Source organism: Eubalaena glacialis, chromosome 14 (assembly GCF_028564815.1).
Source record: "Eubalaena glacialis isolate mEubGla1 chromosome 14, mEubGla1.1.hap2.+ XY, whole genome shotgun sequence".
Lineage (NCBI taxonomy): Eukaryota > Metazoa > Chordata > Mammalia > Artiodactyla > Balaenidae > Eubalaena > Eubalaena glacialis.
In genome coordinates this window covers 40,234,515-40,259,763 of record NC_083729.1, presented here as the reverse complement: position 1 = coordinate 40,259,763, position 25,249 = coordinate 40,234,515, and the positions used below count along the sequence as shown (strand labels likewise).

Here is a 25,249-nt window from a genome sequence, read left to right as displayed (position 1 = left end):
TTTGTCAGGAATATCATAGAAGTGATTCTGTGATCTTGTATGCTATCAGGTGACACACGGTTTCAGTTTGTCCTATGAATGATGATGTTCACTTTGATCCCTTAATTAAGACAGCATCTGATTGACATCTCTACTGTAGAGTAATGGTTTTTCCCTTTCTACTTAATCAGTATTTTGTGGGGGAGGTACTTTAAACATCTCCTTGTCAAATTTTCCATTTATTCATTTATTTATAGTAGAATGAATTTATGGGTTGTTGTCCATTCAGTGGGTTATAATCCCTTTACTATCATGAGTTTTGGTACTTCAGCATAATTTTGCTAGTGGGTGGCCATTCAGGCTGACTTCAGTGTTCTTTTGACATGTCCTCATTACTGAGCACTTTCTTGTTTCTGCCACAAGATACTCCAGGCTCATTCTGTATTTCCCTCAACCTAGAATCAGCCATTTCTCCAAGGAGCCCTTACTCCTCTTATAGAGAAGTATTCAGAAGCAAAGATCCAAATGCTAGTCATGCTCATTGCTGTTGGAGTGGCATTGCTTCCAGGTTTTGTCAGTGAACAGAGCTAGGGAATATACGCGTGTATAATCCACACATTTCCAAACATCTGTATCTATACCTATTTCTATATCTATCTATCTTCTAAAAACAATGAGTTCACATAATTCCAATCTAACACCGTAAGATTTACTCTAGCTTTCTCTTTTTTTATATTTTAACTCTTCTCTTTCAGAAGCCTGGCTTCCATTTGATCAGTCCCTCTGTTGTTTGTTACCAAGCTTCCAGTTCCACCATCCTCTCTCCTGTGCAATGCCCTTCTCTCCCTTCTCTGGCTCTGACTCTCCGTTCCAGGCCACCTTCCCCCACATGGACTTCCTTCTTAACCCCTCTTGAGCTCCAACACTGTATGCCAGACCACCCTCTGCATGGATGCCCTTTTTATCCTACTTGGTATCTGATACCCTATACTGAACTATCCCTCTCTTTTGACACCTTTCTCACCCCACTTGGACTCTAACCTTGCAGTACTCACGTGTACTCACTCGTCAAGTGAACATCCTCCTCACCTTTTTTTAATTTTTTAATTTTTAATTTTGTGTCATACCTTGAAAGAGCTTCTCCACTTTAACATTATAAAAAATAATTTTGTTTTCTTCTAGTGACTTTGTTTATTTATATTGTATGAAGCATGTGGTCTATTGTGGAATTTATTTTGAAGTAAGAAATGAAGTAGAAATCCAGCACTTCTCAGATGGTTATCCAGTTGGCTGGAATTTTGTATAAAAACTGTATCTCCCCCCAAAAAAATTTATAAAGTTTTTTAAAAGTTACTGGATCCATAGAACTTTTTCTTAAAAATGGGTGACATTTTTCATATTGTTTTTGTTTGTAACAGATGATGATGTACCTGCAGATATGGTTGCAGAAGAATCGGGTCCTGGTGCGCAAAATAGTCCATACCAACTTCGTAGGAAAACTCTTTTGCCAAAAAGAACAGCGTGTCCTACAAAGAGCAGTATGGAGGTAAGTTCAATGTAACTGCTTTTTTGTGTGTGTAATGAAGGAATTGTTAGGAAACAAACAGAAAGGGGACCGTCATCATTTTTTAGAAGTAATGATTATGGTAAAAATATTTGCTTAACTAGTTTTCATTTTGTTTTTAAAGGGTGCTTCAACTTCAACTACAGAAAACTTTTTTGGTCATCGTGCAAAACGTGCCAGAGTCTCTGGAAAATCACAAGATCTATCAGGTATTTCCTATGGGAAAGCTAAGAAATAGGGTCAAATAATTTTTATTTTTTGATACCAAAAAAATAAAATCAAATTAAATGTAGTTTATTTGTACATTTGAGATTGAGAAAGTGATTATTACAGAATAAACATGAGAACCGTCACCTTCTCCATCTCTGACTGTAATTGTTGTATAAAAATCCTTTTTGTATATTTAGTGTAACCAGTTTTTGAAATGGTGCATACTAGCTAGCTAAAAGAAAGAATACTGTCAAGTCAAGATAAAAGAAAATAAATGTGTGTCATCTATGAAAGCAAATGCTTATAAAATGATCGTCGTCAAAAAATAAAAGCTGTTCATTAGACAAAATGGAAATTGTGCTCTTTAAATAATGAGAAAGTCTTTGCTAGCATGATAGATGGTTTATATTCTGTTTGTTAATCTCTTTATAGCAGCACCTGCTGAACAGTATCTTCAGGAGAAACTGCCAGATGAAGTGGTTCTAAAAATCTTCTCTTACTTGCTGGAACAGGATCTTTGTAGAGCAGCTTGTGTGTGTAAACGCTTCAGTGAGCTTGCTAATGATCCAATTTTGTGGTAAGTGAAAATTTATTTCTTATTATCTTGAGATATATTACTTGCTGCCCAAAATGCTGAAGATGGTAGGAAAGTTGGAGTGTGAGTTGATGGTTACAATTAAATAGTCAGAAGAAAATTAGAATGCTTATAAATTCCAAGTTACCTGTTTATCACAAATGTTGGTTGTCAGTCCAGGCAGTGTTTTTTGTTTTGTTTTTTAAAATATATTTTTAATAAATTTATTTACTTTATTTATTTATTTTGGCTGCGTTGGGTCTTCGTTGCTGCGTGCGGGCTTTCTCTAGTTGCGGCGAGCGGGGGCTGCTCTTCGTTGTGATGTGCAGGCTTCTTATTGCGGTGGCTTCTCTTGTTGCGGAGCACGGGCTCTAGGTGCGCAGGCTTCAGTAGTTGTGGCTCGCGGGCTCTAGAGCACAGGCCCAGTAGTTGTGGCACACGGGCTTAGTTGCTCCGCAGCATGTGGGATCTTCCTGGACCAGGGCTCGAACCCGTGTCCCCTGCATTGGCAGGCGGATTCTTAACCACTGCGCCGCCAGGGAAGCCCGGCAGTATTTTTAAAACAATAAAAGAAGTACTCTTTCTGCTACTTGTCAGTTAAAAGCAACAGTGATTATGGGAAATGTTTTTCATTCCATTGCTTTTTAGAAACAGTACGAAGTCTAATTTAAAACAGCTAATTAATTAAATCTGATAGTTAGGTAAGGCTGTAGATTTTGTATATCACTTTTGGAAAATAGTTTGGACATTTGTATTTTTGAACCATAAAATAGGCATACCCTGGGACTTCCCTAGTGGTGCAGTGGTTAAGAATCCGCCTGCCAATTCAGAGGACACAGGTTCGATCCCTGGTCCAGGAAGATTCCACATGCCGCGGAGCACCTAAGCCTGTGTGCCACAACTACTGAGCCTGTGCTCTAGAGCCCGCGAGCCACAACTGCTGAAGCCCACGTGCCTAGAACCGGTGCTCTGCAGCAAGAGAAGCCACTGCGATGAGAAGCCTGTGCACCGCAACAAAGAGTAGCCCCCACTCACTGCAACTAGAGAAAGCTCGCACACAGCAACGAAGACCCAGTGCAGCCAAAAAAAAAAAAAAAATGCATGCCCTTTGACCCAGCAATTCCACTTCTGAAAATTTGTTTACCCTATTTACAAATTTTTCATAATAGCATAGTTAACAGTGAGGGGAAATTAGAAATAATGGAAAAATCTAGCAGTAAGGGATGGGACTAAAAGTAAACAATGTAATGTCTACTTAGAGGGTTGTGATATAGTCATTAACAGTGATTTTTACAGCTTTTAATAACATGGGAAGATGCTATGTTATAAAAAGTAAAAAGCAGAATACAAAATTTTATGTGTTACAGTCACAACTGTTACAAGTGAAAATATCTGTACCTAAAAAAAGACTGTAAGGAAATACAGTAAACTGTTTAATAGTGCATATATTGAAAGTATAGGTTATCTCTTTATACTTTTCTGTATTTTACAACAGCTTATATGTATTACTTCTATGATGCTAAAAATAAGGTACACCTTAAATTTAAGAAAAAATTATATTTGTGTTAGAAAGGAAAAAGAGAATGAAGAGCAGAAGAAGAAACATTTTGCTTTGTACAAGAAGTTACAATAGTTACTATCACTCCATTTCTAAGATTTGATGGTTCTTGATAGGACATAAATGAAGCATCATCATTATTTTTCATCATTATTTAAAATAATCCTTTTAAATTGAAACTGTATGTGGCTTTTACAGTAAGGGTGGCTTTTATTTTCCCCTGACTAAACAGTCAGATTTTAAAGAATTGACACTTATTCTTTTGGGTGGACTGTTTTTTTATATGCAGTTATTACATTGTTTTAGACAAAAATTTTATTTTTACATTTAAAATTCTGCTTTTTCATATTCTTATAAGTTTTTGAGGCCTCAAATAATTTTTATAGTTGTTTAAAGGACATTTTATGAAGAAATCTTTCTTTCCTTTCCCCCTTCAGGAAACGATTATACATGGAAGTATTTGAATATACCCGCCCTATGATGCATCCTGAACCTGGCAAATTCTACCAGATTAATCCAGAAGAATATGAACATCCAAATCCTTGGAAAGAGAGTTTCCAGCAGTTGGTATGAAGTATAAATGGAAAACACTGATTTATATTATATATTTTAAATAAAAGTTCCTTTTTAAAAATTTAAACTCAAGAATAGGTTTCAAGGGAATTCCCTGGCAGTCCAGTGGTTAGGACTCCACGCTTTCACTGCTGAGGGCCCAGGTTCAGTCCCTGGTCAGGGAACTAAGATCCCAGAAGACTTGTGGCACCGCAAAAAAAAAAAAAAAAGAATAGGTTTCAAGCCAGTGGACATTTATCAACCAACAAAAAAGTCAACAGTTCTTTTCACTACTGACATATTTATTAATCATTTAAACAGTAGCAGTAAGTATCAGTAGCCTGAGAGCAGTTATACTTTCTCTGGATCTGTTTGAACTTATATTTAAACTATTACTGTTGAGTAGTTATTTAAAGTTTCACATTTAGCTTAATTTTCATATGGTCCTTTACGAATGGTTCCCAGCTGGGGGTGATTTTGCTCCACAGGGGATGTTTGACAATGTCTGGAGACATTTTTGGTTGTCACAGCTGGAGAAAAGACTGCTACTGATACCTGGTGGTTAGAGTCCAGGGATGCTACTAAACATCCTACACAGGATAGCCCTCACAACAAAGAATTGTCTGTTCCAAAATATCAGTAGTGCTGAGGTTGAAAAACCATGTCCTATTTACTGGATATTACTGAGTCATAAACTGTTCTAGATTTTACATTGCAGTATGCAACAGAAAATTTGTTGGACTGATAATTGTTTTTGATAATTAATGAAAAATTCATATAGTACTAAATTAATTTAGACTATAGTATTTATGTTAGTAGTCAGTATTTGTTTTTGTGTTTTTGTTTTTGTTTTTTTTGATGTTTTAGTATAAAGGTGCGCATGTAAAGCCAGGATTTGCTGAACATTTCTACAGTAACCCTGCAAGATACAAAGGAAGAGAAAATATGTTGGTATGTTTGATTTGTCTTTTTCTAATATTTAAAATGATGATCTTACAGTTCTATACTGACTTTTTTTTTTTTTTTTTTTAGTATTATGATACAATTGAAGATGCTCTTGGTGGGGTACAAGAAGCTCATTTTGATGGACTTATCTTTGTTCATTCTGGAATATATACTGATGAATGGATATATATTGAATCTCCAATCACCATGATTGGTGCAGGTATGTGTAAATGCATTGTCATTAGAATTTTAGTATTTTATTTACATGATGGGTTTTTAAAATGCTAGTTACTTAAAATCCAGATGAACCTTGATAATATCTTAATTGTAGGAAAAAATAGGAAATATCATGTATATTTTATATGATGGAAATGAAAACTTTAGAGTTCAGAAATTACAAATGTACCTATTTCTTTTTGGGGAGATGTGTATATTTCTTGATGTCAGTACTTCGTCCAGCTGCTTTAGTTGTTCATTAAGGAGAGAAAAATATTGGTTAATTTTATCTTTTATTTGAAAATACAGAGGATGTTTTTATTGCTGTATTTTTAATAAAACAAATGTACTTTTAAAATACTTTCTGTACTGTTTCAAAGCTGTTTTTATGGTCAGGTTTCTAAGAATAAATGTAGTATTTGTTGAGCACTGATCAGTTATTTGAAGATTTATGGTATATCTGATTTTTTTAAGGATACTGTAGTACGAGACCATTTTAAGATAGCTAGTTAATTGTTACTAGTTAATGAAATTTGCATTTACTGCTCTTTCTTCTTCCCTCCCCCATTTCCACCTCAAAGTAAAGTAGGAGAGAGTATAGAAAATTTTGCCTACTGATTTCCATTACTTTCCAAATCAAGGCCAGTATTGGAAATAAGTTTAAATAAAGAAGTTTCTCTCTTTCTCTCCCTGCTCATCGTCCCTTTCTTTCTTCTCCCTGAGCCTTGTTTTCTGGTGCTGCTGGTTGTGATTTGGTTTCCACAAGAAACCCACTTTTTAATATGCCATTGCATTTGATATTAAATACTATTTGTAGTTGAATCTTATTAGAAGTATTACTATACATGGATTTGTGTATAATGGTACTCAGGTAATGTCCATGTTAAGTATGACTGCCTGTATGAAGGCCAATGAAACATAGTTATCTATCTACTCAATACTAATGTTCTTTAAAAGTTCCCTCTCCAAAAAAAGTACCCAATTTAAAAGCCGTAAAAAGGGCAGTACTGAATTATTAGTTTTATGGCAGAGTATTTTTACTGATTAAAAAAGTAATTTTTAAATGTCCATTTTATCTGTCTGATAAAGGTAATATGCTTTAAAATATTTTCTTCGTAGCACCTGGAAAAGTAGCAGACAAAGTTATAATTGAAAACACTAGAGATTCAACCTTCGTTTTTATGGAAGGTTCCGAGGATGCTTATGTTGGATATATGACAATAAGGGTAAGGCATTTTTTAATTTTTAAGTATGTATGTGGAAATCATTAAGGCAGTGGTTGTTTATTTCAAACAAAATTTCTACTTTTCAGTTTAACCCTGATGACAAATCTGCTCAACACCACAATGCACACCACTGCTTAGAGATTACAGTAAATTGTAGCCCTATTATTGATCACTGTATCATCCGAAGTACATGTACAGGTTAGTGTTCCCGTTACGTTTTATTATAAAATGAGTCACTGTGTTGCCCAGTAGGTTTTTAAATAAATTATTTTTCTTACAGTTGGCTCTGCAGTATGTGTTAGTGGTCAAGGAGCATGTCCCACTATCAAGCACTGTAACATCAGTGACTGTGAAAATGTTGGACTTTATATAACAGATCATGCACAGGTATTTTTTAATTTTGTGGGTTTTTTTCTTTTTTCTTTTTTTTAGCTCTACTAATGTTTATTTCTGGTTAATTGTTGTAGGGAATATATGAAGATAATGAAATTTCCAATAATGCTTTAGCTGGGATTTGGGTTAAAAATCATGGAAACCCAATTATTAGACGGAATCATATTCATCATGGACGTGATGTTGGTGTGTTCACATTTGATCATGGCATGGTAAGAACATTTATTCTTAATAGAAAAACTGATGTCATATCAGTTAAAATTTCAAATAAGTGTCAGCATTTTATCATCATCAGAATGCTGAATTGAAAAGTGTAGGTTTAAAGAAGATTTCAGCATTATATTCTAAAGTCAGTATGCAGTATCAATTCTATAAATTCTTGAATCTAACATTATATACATGTACGGAAGATGGAGTCCTTAGGGAATTGATGTGATCTTTGAGGGGAGTAAGGTCTAAACCAGTAGTGCTCAAATGTAACTGTGCATAAAAATCACCCAGATACAATAAATCAGAATTTTTAAGGACGGGGCCCAGGATATGCATTTTTTAATAAGCACCATAAGTGAGTTTAACGCAGGTTGTTTGTAGACTACACTTGGAGAAACAATAGTTTCATCATTAGTTTGACTTCCATTTCATTCCTCTTAAAATTTTTTTTAACTGGTAGAACTTTAATAAGAAATACAGTGATGATAATATATCAGTTCTAAAATTCTTATGCAGCAGTTAATTAGGCATCTTTATATGGATGATATTATGTTTTAGTTACTACTATGTCATTTTACACAATTTTATAGAGACATGACTTTTTGAGCTCTCTTAGGCCAAAGGTAATGTTCTTGGGTGCCTATTCAGGTATTGTTTTCATTTAATGTCTAATTTTTATTTTTTTGCCACTCTGCATGGCTTGTGGGATCTCAGTTACCCCACTAAGGACTGAACCCGGCCCTCGTCAGTGAGAGCACAGTGTCCTAACCACTGGACCACCAGGGAATTCCCTAATGTCTAATTTTTGTTGAAGTAATTTTCAAGTCCTAGTACAGCATTGGCAATGTTTTTTGTTAAGAAGTCAGAGCTAGGAGAGGAGGTTTGATGTGGTGACAAACAAGGGTATGGTGACGTTTTATTGCTATTATATGATATTAATCACACAACTTTGGAACGTTGAATTGACATATACAAATTGTCAGTGAAGGAAATTTTTTATTTTCATTTTTTGCGTCTGAAACCCTAATGCAGAACTCTTTTTTTAAAAACTGAACTAGACCATGAAGATTACCCTTTTATCAAGTTCTGATTAGATGTAAATAGTTTCAGACCGTCCAGCTTTATTATATTCCTGGGGTAACCGTAACCTGAGAAAAACAGTTCACTTAAAACTCAGGCTGTAATTTGGACCTGTAGATAAGAAAGCACAGTGGAGATGACCACTTGCCCTTCTCCAGCTAGAATTTAAAAATTGACATTTTTTTGCAAATTGTAGCTCTTTTTTCCAAGGAGTGGGGAAGAGGGGAGTTTGGGAATTGGGGAGTCTGGGCAAAGGTATGGAGGTTATCAAAACATAAGAGTCTTGAGACTCTGCCTCCCCGCCCCTTTGAGGGCTGCCCGCATTGGCAATAATTCTTTTTTAAGAAATTTTTTATTTTTAATTAATTTACCTTTTGGCCACATTGTGCGGCATGCAGGATCTTAGTTCCCCAGCCAGGGATTGAACCTGTGCCCCCTGCGTTGGGAGCACAGAGTCTTAACCACTGGACCACCAGAGAAGTTCTGACAATAATTCTTAAGTGGAATTCTAAATGCAGCTCGTATTTTTGTAATGGAACTATACTATGCTAATATTTCTTTGCCTGTGTTGCCTTTAAACTTTGCCCCAGAGTTACCTACAATTCAAGTATCATACTTATGCATGCCTCTGGTCTCATTCACAAATGATTTGAGGTACCAACATAACTTTAACCTGAGTAAATTTCCACATTTCTAAAAGACCTAATGCTGATGGTCAGTTACTAAAATTCATTATAATAATTTACTCTTCACACCCCCCCCAATACAGTTTACTTTTTATAGATTTAGGTTTATAAATTTTATAACTTTTTTAAAAAGCAAATCTTAGCCAGTCCTGTAGATATATATTAAGGATTGATGAAGAGATTTGTAAGGTATTATAGATTTATAAAGGAAGGATGGAAATAAAGCATATCTTGGGCCTCTCTCATCTGTTTTAGTATTGTGATACAATCCTTTAAAATCCTTTGGTAGAATGTTCTTTCATTCCAAGTATTCTTTGTGTCGGCTGCCCATGATTGGTAGGATGACATCACTAAGGTTAACCTTTTAAAGTTTGACTTTGTTTTTTATAGAATTTCAGAGAACATCAGAATAAACATTTAAACTAGTTTCTGTACTGTTCTCTATCTTTATATATATTCATATTTATTGTTTGTTCTCTGAAATTGTCTTTCCTTTTACTTGTCTATGACCTACTTAGAATTTAAACTCCTGTATTGGCAAGAATGAATCATGAAACAATTTTTACTTTTTTTATTTTAAAGAAATTAATGTTTTTGTTAAAATATTACATGCCCAGTATAAAAGACATCCCTAGAATTTTAAAGGGTATGACTAGAGTTTGTCATTGTTAACTGCATGTTTAAACTTTGAATATAGTATGAACTCCCCCTTTGAAAAATGATGAAAATACTTTATATTTCAACCCATTTCTACTCCATCATTTGTATTCTTATTTTTCTTTTGTAAAGCTTTATAACAGTTACATTCCTACAGTTATTGGTCTGTATTTATATTTATTTACCTTCAGTCCTTTTATCACAGTTTTTCCATTCCTGAATTTTTAAATTTTGGTTCATTCTTGGTATGGCTATTTTGTCATCTAGCCATTTTGATTTTATTTTTAAAAGAAAGGCTTATGGGTATTGTAGCTTGAATTCTTACCACTTGAGAATGCCTACCGTTTACCTTTTAACTTGGCTGAGTATACAGTTTTTTATTATACTTTTTCTTTCCCTCAGAATTGTGTAGTCATTTTTATATTTCTAGAATTGAGTGTGACTGAGAAGTCTGAGATCATTCTGGGGTTTTTTTTTCTTTCTGGTGGGATTTGCTTTTCTACTTCAGTATCCATATGTTGTTGTTAATGTTGTGTTGTTTTAATTTTTACTGTTTTTCTGTCCATATGTTCCTTTCTTTAGAAACTTGGCTGTTTCCTCTATTACTTACATTGCTCTGTATTGCTTTGTTCTTTTCCTTTAAATTTTGTGTGATTTTCTCAAATCTGTGTCTCTTACTATGTCTGCATAGTTTTGTCTCTTTTCTGTTTTGTTTCCAATGTGGTTTTCATCTCTGAATTCTTTAATGTATTTTTGTTTTATGGAATCCTTCTAGCATATATAAAATTAGAGACAATAGTGTAATGAATTCCCATGTATCCATCCTCCACGTTCAAAAACTTTCAGCTCATGGTCAATTTTGTTTCATCTGTACCTCCTCATACATTGCTTATTTTCTTCTTTACTCTGAATTATTTTGAAGCAAATCCCAGGCATCATCATCTCATCTGTAAATATTTCAGCATATATGTCTTTAAAAGATGGGATTCCTTCTTTTTCTTTTACATAACAATGCCAGTCTCACTGCTAAAAGTAATTTTTCTATCAGTGTTTACAGTTCCCCAATTCTTTGTTTTTTGTTGTTTAATGTTCAATCTATTGCAGAGTGTTATTTTCATAAAGTAAAATTAAAATATCATAGCAGTGCCAAATTGCTATAAAATTTTTGAGACATTTATTCTAAGTTTATGAGCTTAACTGAGATTGACAGTTGACAGACTGTAGAAATATGGTTTTCCTCTCCTTTCATTTCACTTTACTTTGGATAGTCCCCCTTCGATAGGAAATACAAGTTTTAGATGATAGAAATTGCACATTAGTGTATTTCTTCTTCAGATTTACTTCTTGTGCCTAAATTATTTTTATGAAAATATTACTATGGGAGTATTTCCTTCCTCTCCTGTGTTCTGTTCGGGACACTAGATCTCACTACTTTAGTAAAAGATCATTGGCTAGGCTTGCTTATTAGAACAGTTACTTGCGGGCTTCCCTGGTGGTGCAGTGGTTAAGAATCTGCCTGACAGGGAGGGAGGGAGACGCAAGAGGGAAGAGATATGGGGACATATGTATATGTATAACTGATTCACTTTGTTATAAAGCAGAAACTAACACACCATTGTAAAGCAATTATACTCCAATAAAGATGTTAAAAAAAAAAAAAAAAAGAATCTGCCTGCCAATGCAAGGGACACGGGTTCGAGCCCTGGTCCAGGAAGATCCCACATGCTGCGGAGCAACTAAGCCCATGTGCCACAACTACTGCGCCTGCGCTCTAGAGCCCACGAGCCACAACTACTGAAGCGCGTGCGCCTAGAGCCTGCGCAACGCAACGAAGAGTAGCCCCCACTCTCCACAACTAGAGAAAAGCCCATGCGTAGCAACGAAGATCCAACGCAGCCAAAAATAAATAAATAAAATAAATTTATTTAAAAAAGAAAAAAGAACAGTTACTTGGGGAAACATACAACATAAAGGTGTATGGTAACATTTGCTCTCAGCACCTTATTCTTCCTTATCCAGATATCACAGTATTTGGCAAGTGTTTGATTGATTATAGTTTGGGGTTGTAGACATTTATTTCAATGAAGGTAGCATATTTTTTTCTCTTTACTTTTCATTCATTTTTTTGTTTTATTTGGAGAGTTTTAAGAGAAACTCTTGAATACCTTTCACTCTATCGTATTTAAGAAAGATTATTTCACTTCAAAAAATTTTAATGAAAAAATACTTAATCTCACCTTTTATTTTTATATCAGTGTTAAGTTTGTAACTTGAGAGAATGATAATTTTCAAGGACTTACTGTAATGTATATGGCAGAGATTTAGAAATGCTTGTGCTGAAAAGTTAACAACCTCTTATTTTAAAATATAGAAGAAGCTCTTAGCAATCTGGTATCTTCTGATAGGGAAATAAATCATTTTATAATATGGGGTAGTCTGGTAAAATGTCTGTGCCTTTGGAGTTTTATATTTGTGTTGGAGCTTTTGTGGTTTGCATCTTAAAAGACAAAGTAGAGTTCAGTTTTCTACTTACAGTCCTGTATTATTAGACCATTTTGCACTAAAGGCATTTCTTAACAAAACAGATGCATTTCATTAAATGTGCTTTAAAGCAAAATTACATTAACTGAATCCTTTAATCCATAATAGATAGGTTTTCTTCTGATATTATAAAACTATAAGTCAATCAATTGTTCCCTTTCTGAATGTAATAAAATCACCATTGTAGCAATGTAAGTAAGAGGCTTCTGGTTTTAAGAGCATGAAGGAAACCATTTTTTTTCTTTTCAAAAAAATTTTGCTACTTTCTTTTCTTGAAAGTTACCTTAAAACAAAAACTACAGATTAAAACTCCCATCTCTGATGGAACTAGGGGACATTTTTAACCTCTAATCTAAATTACAGTATGGTAAAATGACCATGTGCCTATGACCATAGCAACCAGTTCAGATTAGAGCAGGTTTTATAATGGGGACCTCTGAACAAGGGAAAATGAAGAGAGAGGGGCTGCTGTTTGCCTTAGTAAACTAGTGGATCTATTTGACTCTCCTAGGTGTGCAAAATTGAAACTTAAAGAAAACAGAGAGGGTATTCCCTGGTGGTCCAGTGGTAAGGACTCTGCACTTTCACTGCTGAGGGCGAGGGTTCAGTCCCTGGTCAGGGAACTAAGATCCTGCAAGCCGTGCAGTGTGGCCAAAAAAGAAAAAAAAGAAAGAAAACAGAGAAAGAGCATCCATGCATTTGAAAATTTTTTAGTAGGTATACTGTAGCAAAGTATACTTGCAGTACTATATGTTGAACTAGTATAGCCAGGACATGACAGTGCCTGTTACTGCAATCTTCATGGAAGCCCAGTAAATAGCATACTTTTTCCTGCCACATTCTGAACAAATTAAGAAATCAAAGGGACTTCCGTGGTGGGAAGATCCCACATGCCACGGAGCAGCTAAGCCCGTGCACCACAACTACTGAGCCTGTGCTCTAGAGCCTGCGAGCCACAACTACTGAGCCTGTGTGCCACAACTGCTGAAGCCTGCGAGCCTAGAGCCTATGCTCTGCAACAAGAGAAGCCACGACAGCGAGAAGCCCGCGCACCGCAACGAAGAGTAGCCCCTGTTCGCCGCAACTAGAGAAAGCCCGCGCATAGCAGTGAAGACCGAACACAGCCAAAAATAAATAAATAAAATAAATAAATAAATAAATAAAAATCCCAACTGGATTTCTTAAAAAAAAAAAAAAAATCAAAACCATGAAGTAGCATGAAGAGGCTGAAATATCAACTTCATTACTCTTAGAGGTTAAATCGGAAGATACAATATAGAATGAGAACCAAATAAGTCTGTTTAACTGAATCCCAAAATGAAATAGGCTTATTTCACAGGCAGTGTTCATGGGGTAGTAACAGAAGGCATGCTCCCTAAGGGTAGCTCATTTCCATGAGGAAAAGGGTGAAGCTGAATTGAGCATACTCAGTTTATTCTTTCCCAAGTTTACCATTCAGACATGTCATGCCACTCCTGGCAGAGAGAGACAAGTTGCACTCCCTTCTCAATGATGAAAATACCAGAAATGTTGAATTGTTCCAGTCTGACATTAAGCTCTTTCAGTCTAGCCTCTTTTAGAATTTGTTTTTCTTTCTTTGATGCTCAGTTTTGCCATAGTAGTCTATATACATACACCTGGTGTCCATCCATTTTTATTTGGTATAAAATCAAAGAAGAAAAAACTTTTTTATATTTTAAGAAGCCATTTTTGATGCAATTCCCCAATTTTTTTTAAAAGAATAAGATTATAACCCATATGTTAACAGGTAAGTTATAAGTGATTTGTACTTTATTTGTGGAAAATGAAACCTGAAAACTACTTCTAAATGTTATTCTCAGAGAGCCATTTTCTTAAAGAGTTAAATATGTAGTGTATTAGAATACTCAGAATTACATCCTGTTTTAACCTCTACTGAATTTGGCAAAAAGTCCTACTTGAGTGCTTACCATGTGTAAAGTTTTATATAGATGCTCCAGAAGTTAGTGTAGTCCTTTCTCTTCAGGAGCTTATGATCAGGTAAAAATGGATATGGCAAATACAGTACAAGGCAGTACCTGGAAGTAGCATAAGAAAATACTTAGTGCTAAAGGGAATTTAAAGAGAGGAGAACACGTTCACTTTTTGAAGGGAGATAGACAAGGAGGATGAAATGGCTTTTAGAAGTGCCGTCTTATAACTATCTCATTTTTTCCTCTAACATTCAGTCTGATTGAATCTTAGAATTTAGGATATCAGTATTACAGTAACGTTTATCCTCACTAGAAAATAAGTAAATTTATCTGTTATAGAAAATTTAAGAAATTTAGAGAAGTATAAAGGATACAGTAAGCATCCATAATACCACTACTCATTTAATCACGCTCATATTGTTTCATCCTTCAAGTTGTTTTTCTTCAGATACAATTGAGATCATACTGAATGTAGTCTATCTTGAAGTATATACTGTTCTTTTCATTTAACATGATAGTATGTGTAACATGAGCATAAGCCTTCACAACATTTTATTGAGCTAGTTCCCTATTATTGGGCTAAGAGGAACATTATTTTGTGTGTCTTTTTCTGTAGTCTCTGATTATGTCCTTGGGTCAACTTTTTAGAAGTTGATTTCTTGGGACATTTTTAAGGCTATGAGAGTTTATTTTCTTTAGTACTTATATAAACTTTTTGTTGAAGGATATATATTCTTAGTGGTAATGGTATTTATTTCCATTTATCGAATAAATCTTTCCCTATTTTTCTTTCCTGGGTTTGAATATACTCACATTAATTAGAGAATTTATAGTTCTCTGTTCTACTAAAACATTTAAAATATGCATCATTTGAAATTTAGTATATATCTGTCTATGTTTCATTCTTAACTCTTGAACATTTCTGATACTTAATTTTGAGGTATACATTAAAAAGACTTTTTAATGTAATTTCTTTTTGGAAAGTAGCTTTACCTACAGGTTTAATTTCTGTATTTTCCAGGGTTACTTTGAAAGTTGCAACATACACAGAAACAGGATAGCAGGCTTTGAAGTAAAAGCTTATGCTAACCCCACAGTGGTTCGATGTGAAATTCATCATGGGCAGACTGGAGGAATATATGTTCATGAAAAAGGAAGAGGACAGTTCATTGAAAATAAAATCTATGCAAACAACTTTGCAGGTGTATGGATTACCTCAAATAGTGACCCAACAATAAGGTATTTATATATAATTATGGATGGAAATTATGTTTTCACTTTATGTTTTGTGCTATAAGAAAAGTTAAGGTACTTAGCTGTAACTCTTACTGTTTTTCCTAGACACCTGACTACTATAAAATAGATTTTCCTAGTAAAAGTCTGTGCATCTGAATGAGCATAGCTACTGCATTTATTTTGGGGTGTTCTGTTTGTTTTTTATCCTTGATTTAAGCCATGTAAGATACTTTTTATGAAAAATTGCAAATGCTGTGATTTTTATTTTAAATTCATCAAACTGCATTATAGATGAGTAAATAGGGCTGTGATCTTCCCTTGAAATCTGAATGACCTTTTTTTTTTTTCCCCTGAGAGTCAGCAGATAGAATAACCCAGGAAATTAATTATCTCAAAGATACTTAGAGAGACCAAGAATAACAAAGAGTCAAAACTTCAAGCTGTCACCTTTCTTTAGTAGTTCCTACCACTTCCTCTGGCCACAGTAAGGAAACAAACAGATCCAGTCTTAAAGGCATTGGCTAAGACTGTAGAACAGAGCTATTATAATTTAATCAAAGACCATGAATTATTTTTGTCAAATTTTTTTCCACCAGCTTTATAAAAGTTGATTATGTGATTGCCATCTTAATTACTATTCAGCAAATGTTTATAGATGAGCTAAGAAAAGTTCTTTTAAATAGATTAGCTTTTTTTTTTTTTTTTTAATCTTAATAGGTTTTGGGTTTTTTGTTGTTTTTGTTTTGTTTTTTTGACCGCGCAGCTTGTGGGATCCTAGTTCCCTGACCAGGGATCGGATCCAGACCCCCTGCAGTGGAAGCGTGGAGTCCTAACCACTGGACCACCAGGGAATTCCCTGGATTAGCTCTTTTGAGGTGATTTTTTTTTTTTTTTTTTTTTTTTTTGGCCAACGTTGGGGGAAGATGTGGAATCTTTTTTTTTTTAATTAATTAATTTTTATTTTTGGCTGTGTTGGGTCTTTGTTTCTGTGCGAGGGCTTTCTCTAGTTGCGACAAGTGGGGGCCACTCTTCATCGCGGTGCACGGGCCTCTCACTATCGCGGCCTCTCTTGTTGCGGAGCACAGGCTCCAGACGCGCAGGCTCAGTAGTTGTGGCTCACGGGCCTAGTTGCTCTGCGGCATGTGGGATCTTCCCAGCCCAGGGCTCGAACCCGTGTCCCTTGCATTGGCAGGCAGATTCTCAACCACTGCGCCACCAGGGAAACCCGAGGTGAATTTTTAAGAATGCTATTTCGTCTCAAATACTAGGTGGCTTTTCCAAAGCTTTAAGTCTTAGAAAGAACTGGAAGGGAAATCACCTAGTCCCTCATTTCATAGATTAGGAAACTGAGGCCCATAGAAGTTAAATAATTTTCTAAGGTCACATAAACATGAGTGGCCTTACGATTATTGTATAAAACAAGCAAGCTTTTCTGAATAGATGCTTTTTTGTGTTTTGGGTTTTTTTCCACATAATTATAGGGGCAATTCTATATTTAATGGAAATCAAGGTGGAGTTTACATCTTTGGTGATGGACGAGGCCTTATTGAAGGAAATGACATTTATGGTAAGCATGTGGTTTTGTTCTATAAAATTTTAGAGCTTGGCCTGTGTTTCTGACATTAGCAAAAGGACCACTTGGAAACATTCTGAGTAGGAGAACTGATCCAGTTCCTTTAAATTCTCAATAAAGATTATTCTGTGACATTTATTCACTTAACAAACATTTACTGAGTACCTTCTAAGTACTAAGCGGTATTCTACATACCAGGGATAAAAATAAAACTTAAGACCCTAGTCTCACAGAGTATCTACAATTCCCTTAGATTCATTCCATTGTTTAACAGTTAATAAATTATTTCTGTGGTAGTTTAATACACTTCGGTACTAATTAGAAAGGGAAAACCCTTATTCCTCATTAAAACTTCTGAGGTATTAATTCAGCAAACAATTATTAGGTATCTATGTGCTAGACACTGATCTGTTCCTGGGCTTCCTCTTTTGCTAACACTTACTAGATAATACTTACATAAAGCTTACTCAGTGCCAGGCACTTTTTTGAGCACCTTACCTGAATTAAGTCATGTAATATTTACATCAGCTCTGTGAAGTAGACACTATTAAATATCCCCACTTACTGATCAGGAAACAAAGGCACCAAGAGGTTAAGCAACTTATTCAAAGTTACACAGGATTCAAAACTTAACAGCCTGGCTCTAGAGTCTTTGGTCTTAACCACTATATCTATACTGCCTACAGTCCTTCTGCATCTTCTTACACTCCTAGTTCCCTTAGTTTTGTCTTGGAATGCTCATGGATCATAAGTATCTTTCTGAATATGACATATTTCACAGAATTGTGCTCTTACTATGTTCCATTAGGCTCCATATGTTGATATTGTAACTTTTATTTTTAAATAGGCAATGCATTAGCAGGAATTCAGATTAGGACAAACAGTTGTCCAATTGTTCGACATAACAAAATTCATGATGGCCAGCATGGTGGAATTTATGTGGTAAGTTAATGAATACAGTTCTAGAATCTCATTCATCAAAATCAGGGTAGAAAAGGGGGTGAGGGCAGAATTATATCTACCTTTAGGTAGGCCATATTCAACTTTTTCTCTCTGCCAGTGTGTGAATGACTTAAAAGCTTCTAATTATAATTGGCAATATGGGCTGAACTCATAACAACAACTGGTTGGCAGTCTGAGTTATATTTGTTACACTGGGATTTTGCCAATGTGACTACCGTAAGAGTCTCTGAAATTTTCCAGAAGTATTAAGTAAAATCATAATATCACTGAGTATTAATAATACTAGACTTGAATATTTTTACCTTCTGAAAAAGCTAAACATATGAATTTATATTGAAACATAATTTAAGCATCTTGCAAAGTTTAAAAACCTATGTATTAGTCCCATGTCTTCTGTCATCATGGTATCTGAAACTGTTACTCAAGTAAGAAAACGTAAGGGAATTTCAGAAAGGTCCTTGTGTAATGCCAGGTGTGACTCTAATTTTTATTCACAGTTCTAGAAATATTCATGTCTTAAATCTTCTAAAAATAAAAATTTTAGTAACTTGAACCTTGTTTTGAAGTGATTTCACCAGTGATAAGTTGAAATAACTATTAACTTCCTAGTGAGGGATCTTCAGTTTGTTATATATCTTAGAATAAAATAAGTTTTTTTGTTAAACAAAATTGAATGCTACTACTCTTACTATAAGATTTAAAAGTACAAAACCACATAAAGAACAGTATAAAAACTCTGAGAGCTTAAACTTAGGTAGAGGCTATGTGAAAGAATGTTATCCATTTATCTCCTTATTCAGATTAAAAAACAAAAATTGAGATTTTTTGGGTCACAACCGCCTTAAAAGAGGGAATACACTATAAACTACTTGGCTTATATAAGATACATATTGTAAATCAATGTAACTTTTATTTAGCATGAGAAAGGACAAGGCGTAATAGAAGAGAATGAAGTCTACAGTAATACTCTGGCTGGGGTCTGGGTGACAACTGGCAGCACTCCAGTACTGAGAAGAAACAGGATACACAGTGGCAAGCAGGTAAGATTATGTTAGACTCTCGGGAAATATATTGTTTTGTAAACACTTTTTTTAATTTGAAAAATTCTTTTTTTAATTTTAGGTTGGTGTTTATTTTTATGACAATGGACATGGAGTACTAGAGGACAATGATATCTATAATCATATGTATTCAGGGGTTCAGATAAGGTAAATGTTTTCATATTTGGCTTTCTTTGGGGAGGGAGTTGTGAGTATGTGGGGTAGGCATGGCATACCCCATTATAGTAGTCAGGTGTCTAGGAAAAACAGTAAGAGTTAAAGCTAAGCAATTAAGCATGGCTTAAATTGTCAGAATATAACTTTTCTTAGACTGGCTGAGGTCACCAGCCAATGGTACCTGACGTGCTGTACCTGGCTTATTAAATGGGAGCTTCTGTTTTTATGCTGTTTCCGCAAAATTAATAGTTCTTACACCCCTCTTTCTTGTATATTAACAGTTTTTGGTTTGGAACTGTCATACTCTTGATCATGTAATTCAGTCCTTTATTTTATATATGAGGGGAGCATATAATAATAAAAGTTACTTAATCTAACCTCCTCAGTTTAGTTTACATATTAGGAGCCTCTATAGTAATAACATAATCTATAGCTAAGTGTGTTCTGTGGGAAATAGAATTAAGCAAAATTAAACCAGTTTCTTTACTGATGGACTTCTCAGAGCATCTTGAAGGTGATGCTTAATTATTTAGCTAATTCTTACTATGTTTAATGTGGGTTTTCCTACTGTTATCTAACATAAGATGTGGGAGTAGAAGCAATTGAAATGGCATTATTTTCTATTCTATCCATAGGACTGGAAGCAACCCCAAAATTAGACGCAACAAAATCTGGGGAGGACAAAATGGTGGAATTCTAGTTTATAATTCTGGTATGTTTAATCTTTTAATTTTTTTTTTCTTGGTGCTATTAGTCTTTAGAAATATACTTTCTAAATAACAAAACCTAAATTTTTGCATTTATAGGTCTAGGTTGTATAGAAGACAATGAAATATTTGACAATGCAATGGCTGGAGTCTGGATTAAGACAGATAGTAATCCTACACTAAGAAGAAATAAAATCCATGATGGAAGAGATGGTGGCATCTGTATATTTAATGGGGGTCGAGGTATTGTTGTTAATTTTGCATTAGTAAAAAACCCAGTTTTCCATTATTCTTCCATATCTTTAATGATCAATGAAATTGCCATTTAATATGTTATAAATGAGGGAATCACAGTCTTTTTCCTTATCAAGTCTCAAGATGGTTTAGGAGGTTAGTGCCTAGAGTTAAAGGAGACAAATGTTTACAGAATTTTCCTTTTCCTTCAAGCCACCTTGAGTGTGCCACTTGTTAGCGAGGCTTTTTTAAGGTAGCAGAATTTGTTTACACCCTCTCTCTGGACCTTTTAGTATTCAGAATAGTGATATGATTATAATAAACTTCAAAGTCAAGTTATAGAACTAGGTGTGGAAAATTAATTGGTCTGTGAATATATATAAATGTCTGTAGTAAATAAGGATTGCTTTGTACCTGTTCACAACTGTCTTCGTTGGAGAATGGAATTAATTAAGCCAAGATGTGCTCAGTTTGGTATCCATAAAGGTCAAATCACTTTACATTGAGGCAAAAGTTCACAGTCCCTGCCCCTTGCAAAGGCATAATTGTTCATAAAGAGAGACTGGGAGAGACTGTCAAATGCAAATTATCACCATTCCTGAAACATCAGTAACCCAGCATTATACATATCTTGTATAGAAGGTTAGCTAGTCATTACTCTAATATACCAAGATTTAATCAACAAAATTTACTACTACCACCAAACAATGATGATTCCATTAATGACATAGACTCTCAAGGAGCTTATAATCTAGTAATTCAGTAAGTGACATTATCTCTGATAAGATTCTTTGTAAGATATAATGAGGAAACACAGTACAGAATGGTTGGTTTTATTTGTAAGGTGTTGGGAAGGGTTCTGGAGTAAAATCTTGAGCTGTGTCTTGAAAAATGAGTATTTACTGGTAAGTTGTGGGGTAGGGGGTTGAAGGCCATTCCAAGTGTAGAAAGTGTAGTTATTTCATTCTTTCGTTTGTTCTGTACATACTTACTAATTGAACATCACTGTACCAAACACTGTGATACAGATGCTAAAAATAAAATGGTGAATAAAACAGTACTACATCCAGAAAGTTTATAGTCTAATGGAGTGGCACATTGTAAGCAAAAGTCTAAAGGAAACAAAGTGGTTTAATAAGGCAAGGGCTACTGAAAGTCGAGGCCGGAAAAGGGGGCAGTGCCCAAATCGTGAGGCTTTGTTTATATATACAGTATAATGAAAAGGCTTTGTATATATGCGGTACAGTTTGGACTAGATCTTAGCAATAGTATTTGAGGAGGTTATAGTGGACATATGCAAGATTAGAGGCAGGGTCTTGGAATAGTGTTTTCTAGGGGAAAGGGAATTTAGAGGTCAATACTGTGAACTACTACAGATGGATCAAATATGTACAGAAATAAAAACATATTTCATGTCTTCAGGGAGCAGAGAAACACTAGTACACAACTAAATATGATTCACTCTACATAAGTAGATGATTTTATAGGAGTAATATTAACTAATACTTATTTAGTACTGTGTACTTTTACATGTGTTAACTAATTTAACCCTCATAATATCCCTATGTGGTAGGTGCTATTATGCCCATTTTACAGATAAGGAAATTGAGACAAAGAGAAGGTAAGTAATTTGCCCAGAGTTTGGAAGTGGTGAAGTCAGTATTTGAAGGCGTAGTCTCATTCCTCAGCCCACTCTTAATCATTATGTTATCCTGCCAGAAGAGAATTAATAATTAATTTGATGAAGGAAAACTGAAAACCTCCCAGAGGAAACGTCATTACGAAGAAAGAGTACAGGACATTGCAGAAAGAGGAAATAATATAAACCAAAGGCATTAGGGATAAAAATGTATAGTATATTCAGAGTGTAGGTAATATAGTGAGACAGAGGAGTAGGTTGGGGGAATTTTTTTTTTTCTCTTTTTTATAAATCTATTTATGCATGCATGCATGCATGCAGGCTGTGTTGGGTCTTCGTTGCTGCGCGCGGGCTTTCTCTGGTTGCGGCGAGCGGGGGCTACTCTTCGTTGCGGTGCATGGGCTTCTTATCGCAGTGGCTTCTCTCGTTGTGGAGCGTGGGCTGTAGGCGTGAGGGCTTCAGTAGTTGCAGCACGCGGGCTCAGTAGTTGTGGCTCGCAGGCTCTAGAGCACAGGCTCAGTAGTTGTGGTGCACGGGCTTAGTTGCTCTATGGCATGTGGGATCTTCCTGGACCAGGGATGGAACCTGTGTCCCCTGCGTTGGCAGGCAGATTCTTAACCACTGCGCCACCAGGGAAGTCCCCGAGATTTTTGTAAATAGCAAATTAATTTTAAACTTTATTGATAGTAGTTTTTTATACAGATAAGGGATATGATAGAGTGGTGGGAAACACAACAGCAGAAGAGAGGTTGGAGTGAAAGAAATGGATCAAGGAATGCTGATAGGGGCCAGAAAGAATCAGGGCTTGAACCTAAAACATGGAGAGTGCAAAGGTTCTAAAAATATTTCAAAGGAATTAATTTTGATTCAGCAGTGTTCAGTAAGAATCAGCTTTGTGCCAGGGCATTAGGGATTCATAAGCTAGAAATGGTCCTTGCAACCATGGAACTTCAGTTTCTTGGTTAGAATGGTTACCTGCCAATTTTAGCAATTTTTGGTTAAATTCTACTTTAAATATCTATGAATTACTAATAAAATTTCTTTTCAGTTGAAAAATTTGTCCTATGAATTTCACAATCCAGTTAATAAGAAACTAAAAGAAAACCTAAATACCACCAAAAAGGCTAGTAAAATTTGCTATATGCATTAGCCTTAATCTGGGGAAATATTTTATTATAGGTCTCCTTGAAGAAAATGATATTTTCAGGAATGCTCAAGCAGGTGTTCTCATCAGCACTAACAGTCATCCAGTCTTGAGGAAAAACAGAATATTTGATGGATTTGCTGCAGGTTTGTATTTTCCTTTGTTACCTGTAGCTTGTTTTCTGTACATAAAATTGATTCTTGGTATATTATCTCTTTTGCTTAATAACTAAGGTGTACAAACGTATGCTGCAGAAGTTGGCTGAATGCCTGTTAACAATTGCTTATAAGAGCACCTAATCCAAGTTTTGGATTCTTCCACTCTAAGCCAACTTTATAATATTGCTCTTGTAGTTCAGTAGTAGTTATGAATCATTAATTGCATAGAGTAAATACAGGCTAGTACTACCATTAGAAATAAATTCAGATAAATGCAAGCCCTCTGGCCTCACAAACAGAATGTTTTTTTAAAGATCTTGGTAAGTGAAATCCAAGTATCATGCATATATTTCAACTTTTTGCCAGTGAAGATGATTTCTCTTAATAATTCCAAATAACCATCTAGCTCCTACCTACACATATTTCTGGGCCCTATCTTCTTCTTAGTTTGCAAAGAAATTTTAAAATGTCATTATTAATAAAAGTAAATTACAAACCATCTATATCATTCCTTTAGCAGGGATAGAGGATTATCAACAGTGGAAAGTGAATTGAATGTTACTATAAACAATTCAAATAAACATTTGCATTTATTTCTTCCGATGTTAACAGTTAATATACTTTTTAGAAGTAGTTCACTATATTTGCTGTATTTCAGGTTTCTTTTAAGAAACTATATATAAAGTGATGCATCTGCTGTTTGTAAATTTTGCTTCAGGTATTGAAATTACAAATCATGCAACTGCAACACTAGAAGGCAATCAGATTTTTAACAACCGGTTTGGAGGCTTATTTTTAGCATCTGGTGTTAATGTGACAATGAAAGGTATGTTGGAGTCTGTGTTCTGCCTATAATGCACTAAATATGCCATGAAAAGATGATAGTCAGAGGCCATTGTTATTCAGTAACTTAATACCTTCTGTCACTGTATAGTAGTTAACCGGCAATTCAAGAGAACTATTTTGAAAGAGTTTTGTTTCAACTTGTCCTAAATAGTTGGACAAGGAAAACTCATTTCTATTCTTAGCCGATTGTTTTTACTTCCTTGGTTAGCCTCTTTTAAAGTTCTTAAAAACTCTATTAAAATAATCTTGTAATTTGTTATCTTAAGTCTTTATACTCTAGAATTTCTTTTTTTTTAATTACAGATAACAAAATAATGAACAATCAAGACGCCATAGAAAAGGCTGTTAGTAGAGGCCAATGTTTATATAAAATATCAAGTTACACCAGCTACCCCATGCATGATTTCTACAGGTATATTTCTAAATTATTTGTGAGTCTTGAAATGGGAGAGAGAGTAAGATTTACTTTTCTAAACTGACAAGAACTCACATATTTAGCTTTCCCTTAAACGTATGAGCTAAGAAAGTAAATTGGTATTTGCTAATGGAAAAATATAACTGAAAATTTTATTAATTGTCCACATTGAGTTCTGTGATTAATCTACTTTGAGGATCCTGTTTGAGACCGTAAAATATGGGAAAATGTAAATACTGCAGTAACTACTGATACCACGGAAAATGTGAAACATACTGTTTTCCTAGGAGTTTCAAGGTAAAGCTGTCATTAAGTGTTCCTTATATCCCAGCCACCATGAGTGGGTTTTGACTCCCCCTCCCCCATACTGATTCAGTGAAGACTTGATAGGAACTTAATTGTTTTCCTCAAAAGACACAAAATAGGAAATTCACTTATTCCATTGAAGTCCCTTTTCGGAATTAGAGTAGATTAGAACCACAAAAATTTGGGGCCTCTTTTCTTATAAGCCAAAGGCCATAGCGTAATATATAAACAAATTGCAGTATTTTGAATAAATAACATGATCAAGGAAAATAATGTAAGCTTTTGCTTTTTAGATGTCACACTTGTAACACCACAGATCGAAATGCCATATGTGTGAACTGCATTAAGAAGTGCCATCAGGGACATGATGTAGAATTTATTAGACATGATAGGTATGTATGTAGCACACTTGCTTGCTGTATTACCCAATTATTTTCCTCCCCTCAGTTTCCTAATCTTTGGGTTTTC

General features: G+C 34.9%; 1 protein-coding gene across 2 annotated transcripts in view; it reads left to right on the top strand.

The window, feature by feature from the left end:
• Positions 1-25,249, top strand: part of FBXO11 (F-box protein 11) — a 99,216-nt gene that overhangs the window by 72,616 nt on the left and 1,351 nt on the right. Inside the window, exons 2-22 of one of the 2 annotated variants that reach the window (XM_061168556.1) lie at positions 1,398-1,525; positions 1,668-1,752; positions 2,186-2,330; positions 4,323-4,452; positions 5,305-5,388; positions 5,470-5,602; positions 6,718-6,824; positions 6,911-7,022; positions 7,105-7,211; positions 7,292-7,429; positions 15,365-15,582; positions 17,061-17,146; positions 18,000-18,094; positions 19,033-19,155; positions 19,238-19,323; positions 19,968-20,044; positions 20,139-20,282; positions 23,092-23,202; positions 23,933-24,040; positions 24,364-24,472; positions 25,075-25,173. In XM_061168556.1, coding sequence (XP_061024539.1) covers positions 1,398-1,525; positions 1,668-1,752; positions 2,186-2,330; positions 4,323-4,452; positions 5,305-5,388; positions 5,470-5,602; positions 6,718-6,824; positions 6,911-7,022; positions 7,105-7,211; positions 7,292-7,429; positions 15,365-15,582; positions 17,061-17,146; positions 18,000-18,094; positions 19,033-19,155; positions 19,238-19,323; positions 19,968-20,044; positions 20,139-20,282; positions 23,092-23,202; positions 23,933-24,040; positions 24,364-24,472; positions 25,075-25,173 — 2,425 coding nt within the window. Of the gene's footprint in view, positions 1-1,397; positions 1,526-1,667; positions 1,753-2,185; positions 2,331-4,322; positions 4,453-5,304; positions 5,389-5,469; positions 5,603-6,717; positions 6,825-6,910; positions 7,023-7,104; positions 7,212-7,291; positions 7,430-15,364; positions 15,583-17,060; positions 17,147-17,999; positions 18,095-19,032; positions 19,156-19,237; positions 19,324-19,967; positions 20,045-20,138; positions 20,283-23,091; positions 23,203-23,932; positions 24,041-24,363; positions 24,473-25,074; positions 25,174-25,249 lie in introns of those variants that run through there. The other variant, XM_061168557.1, reaches the window with a different exon arrangement.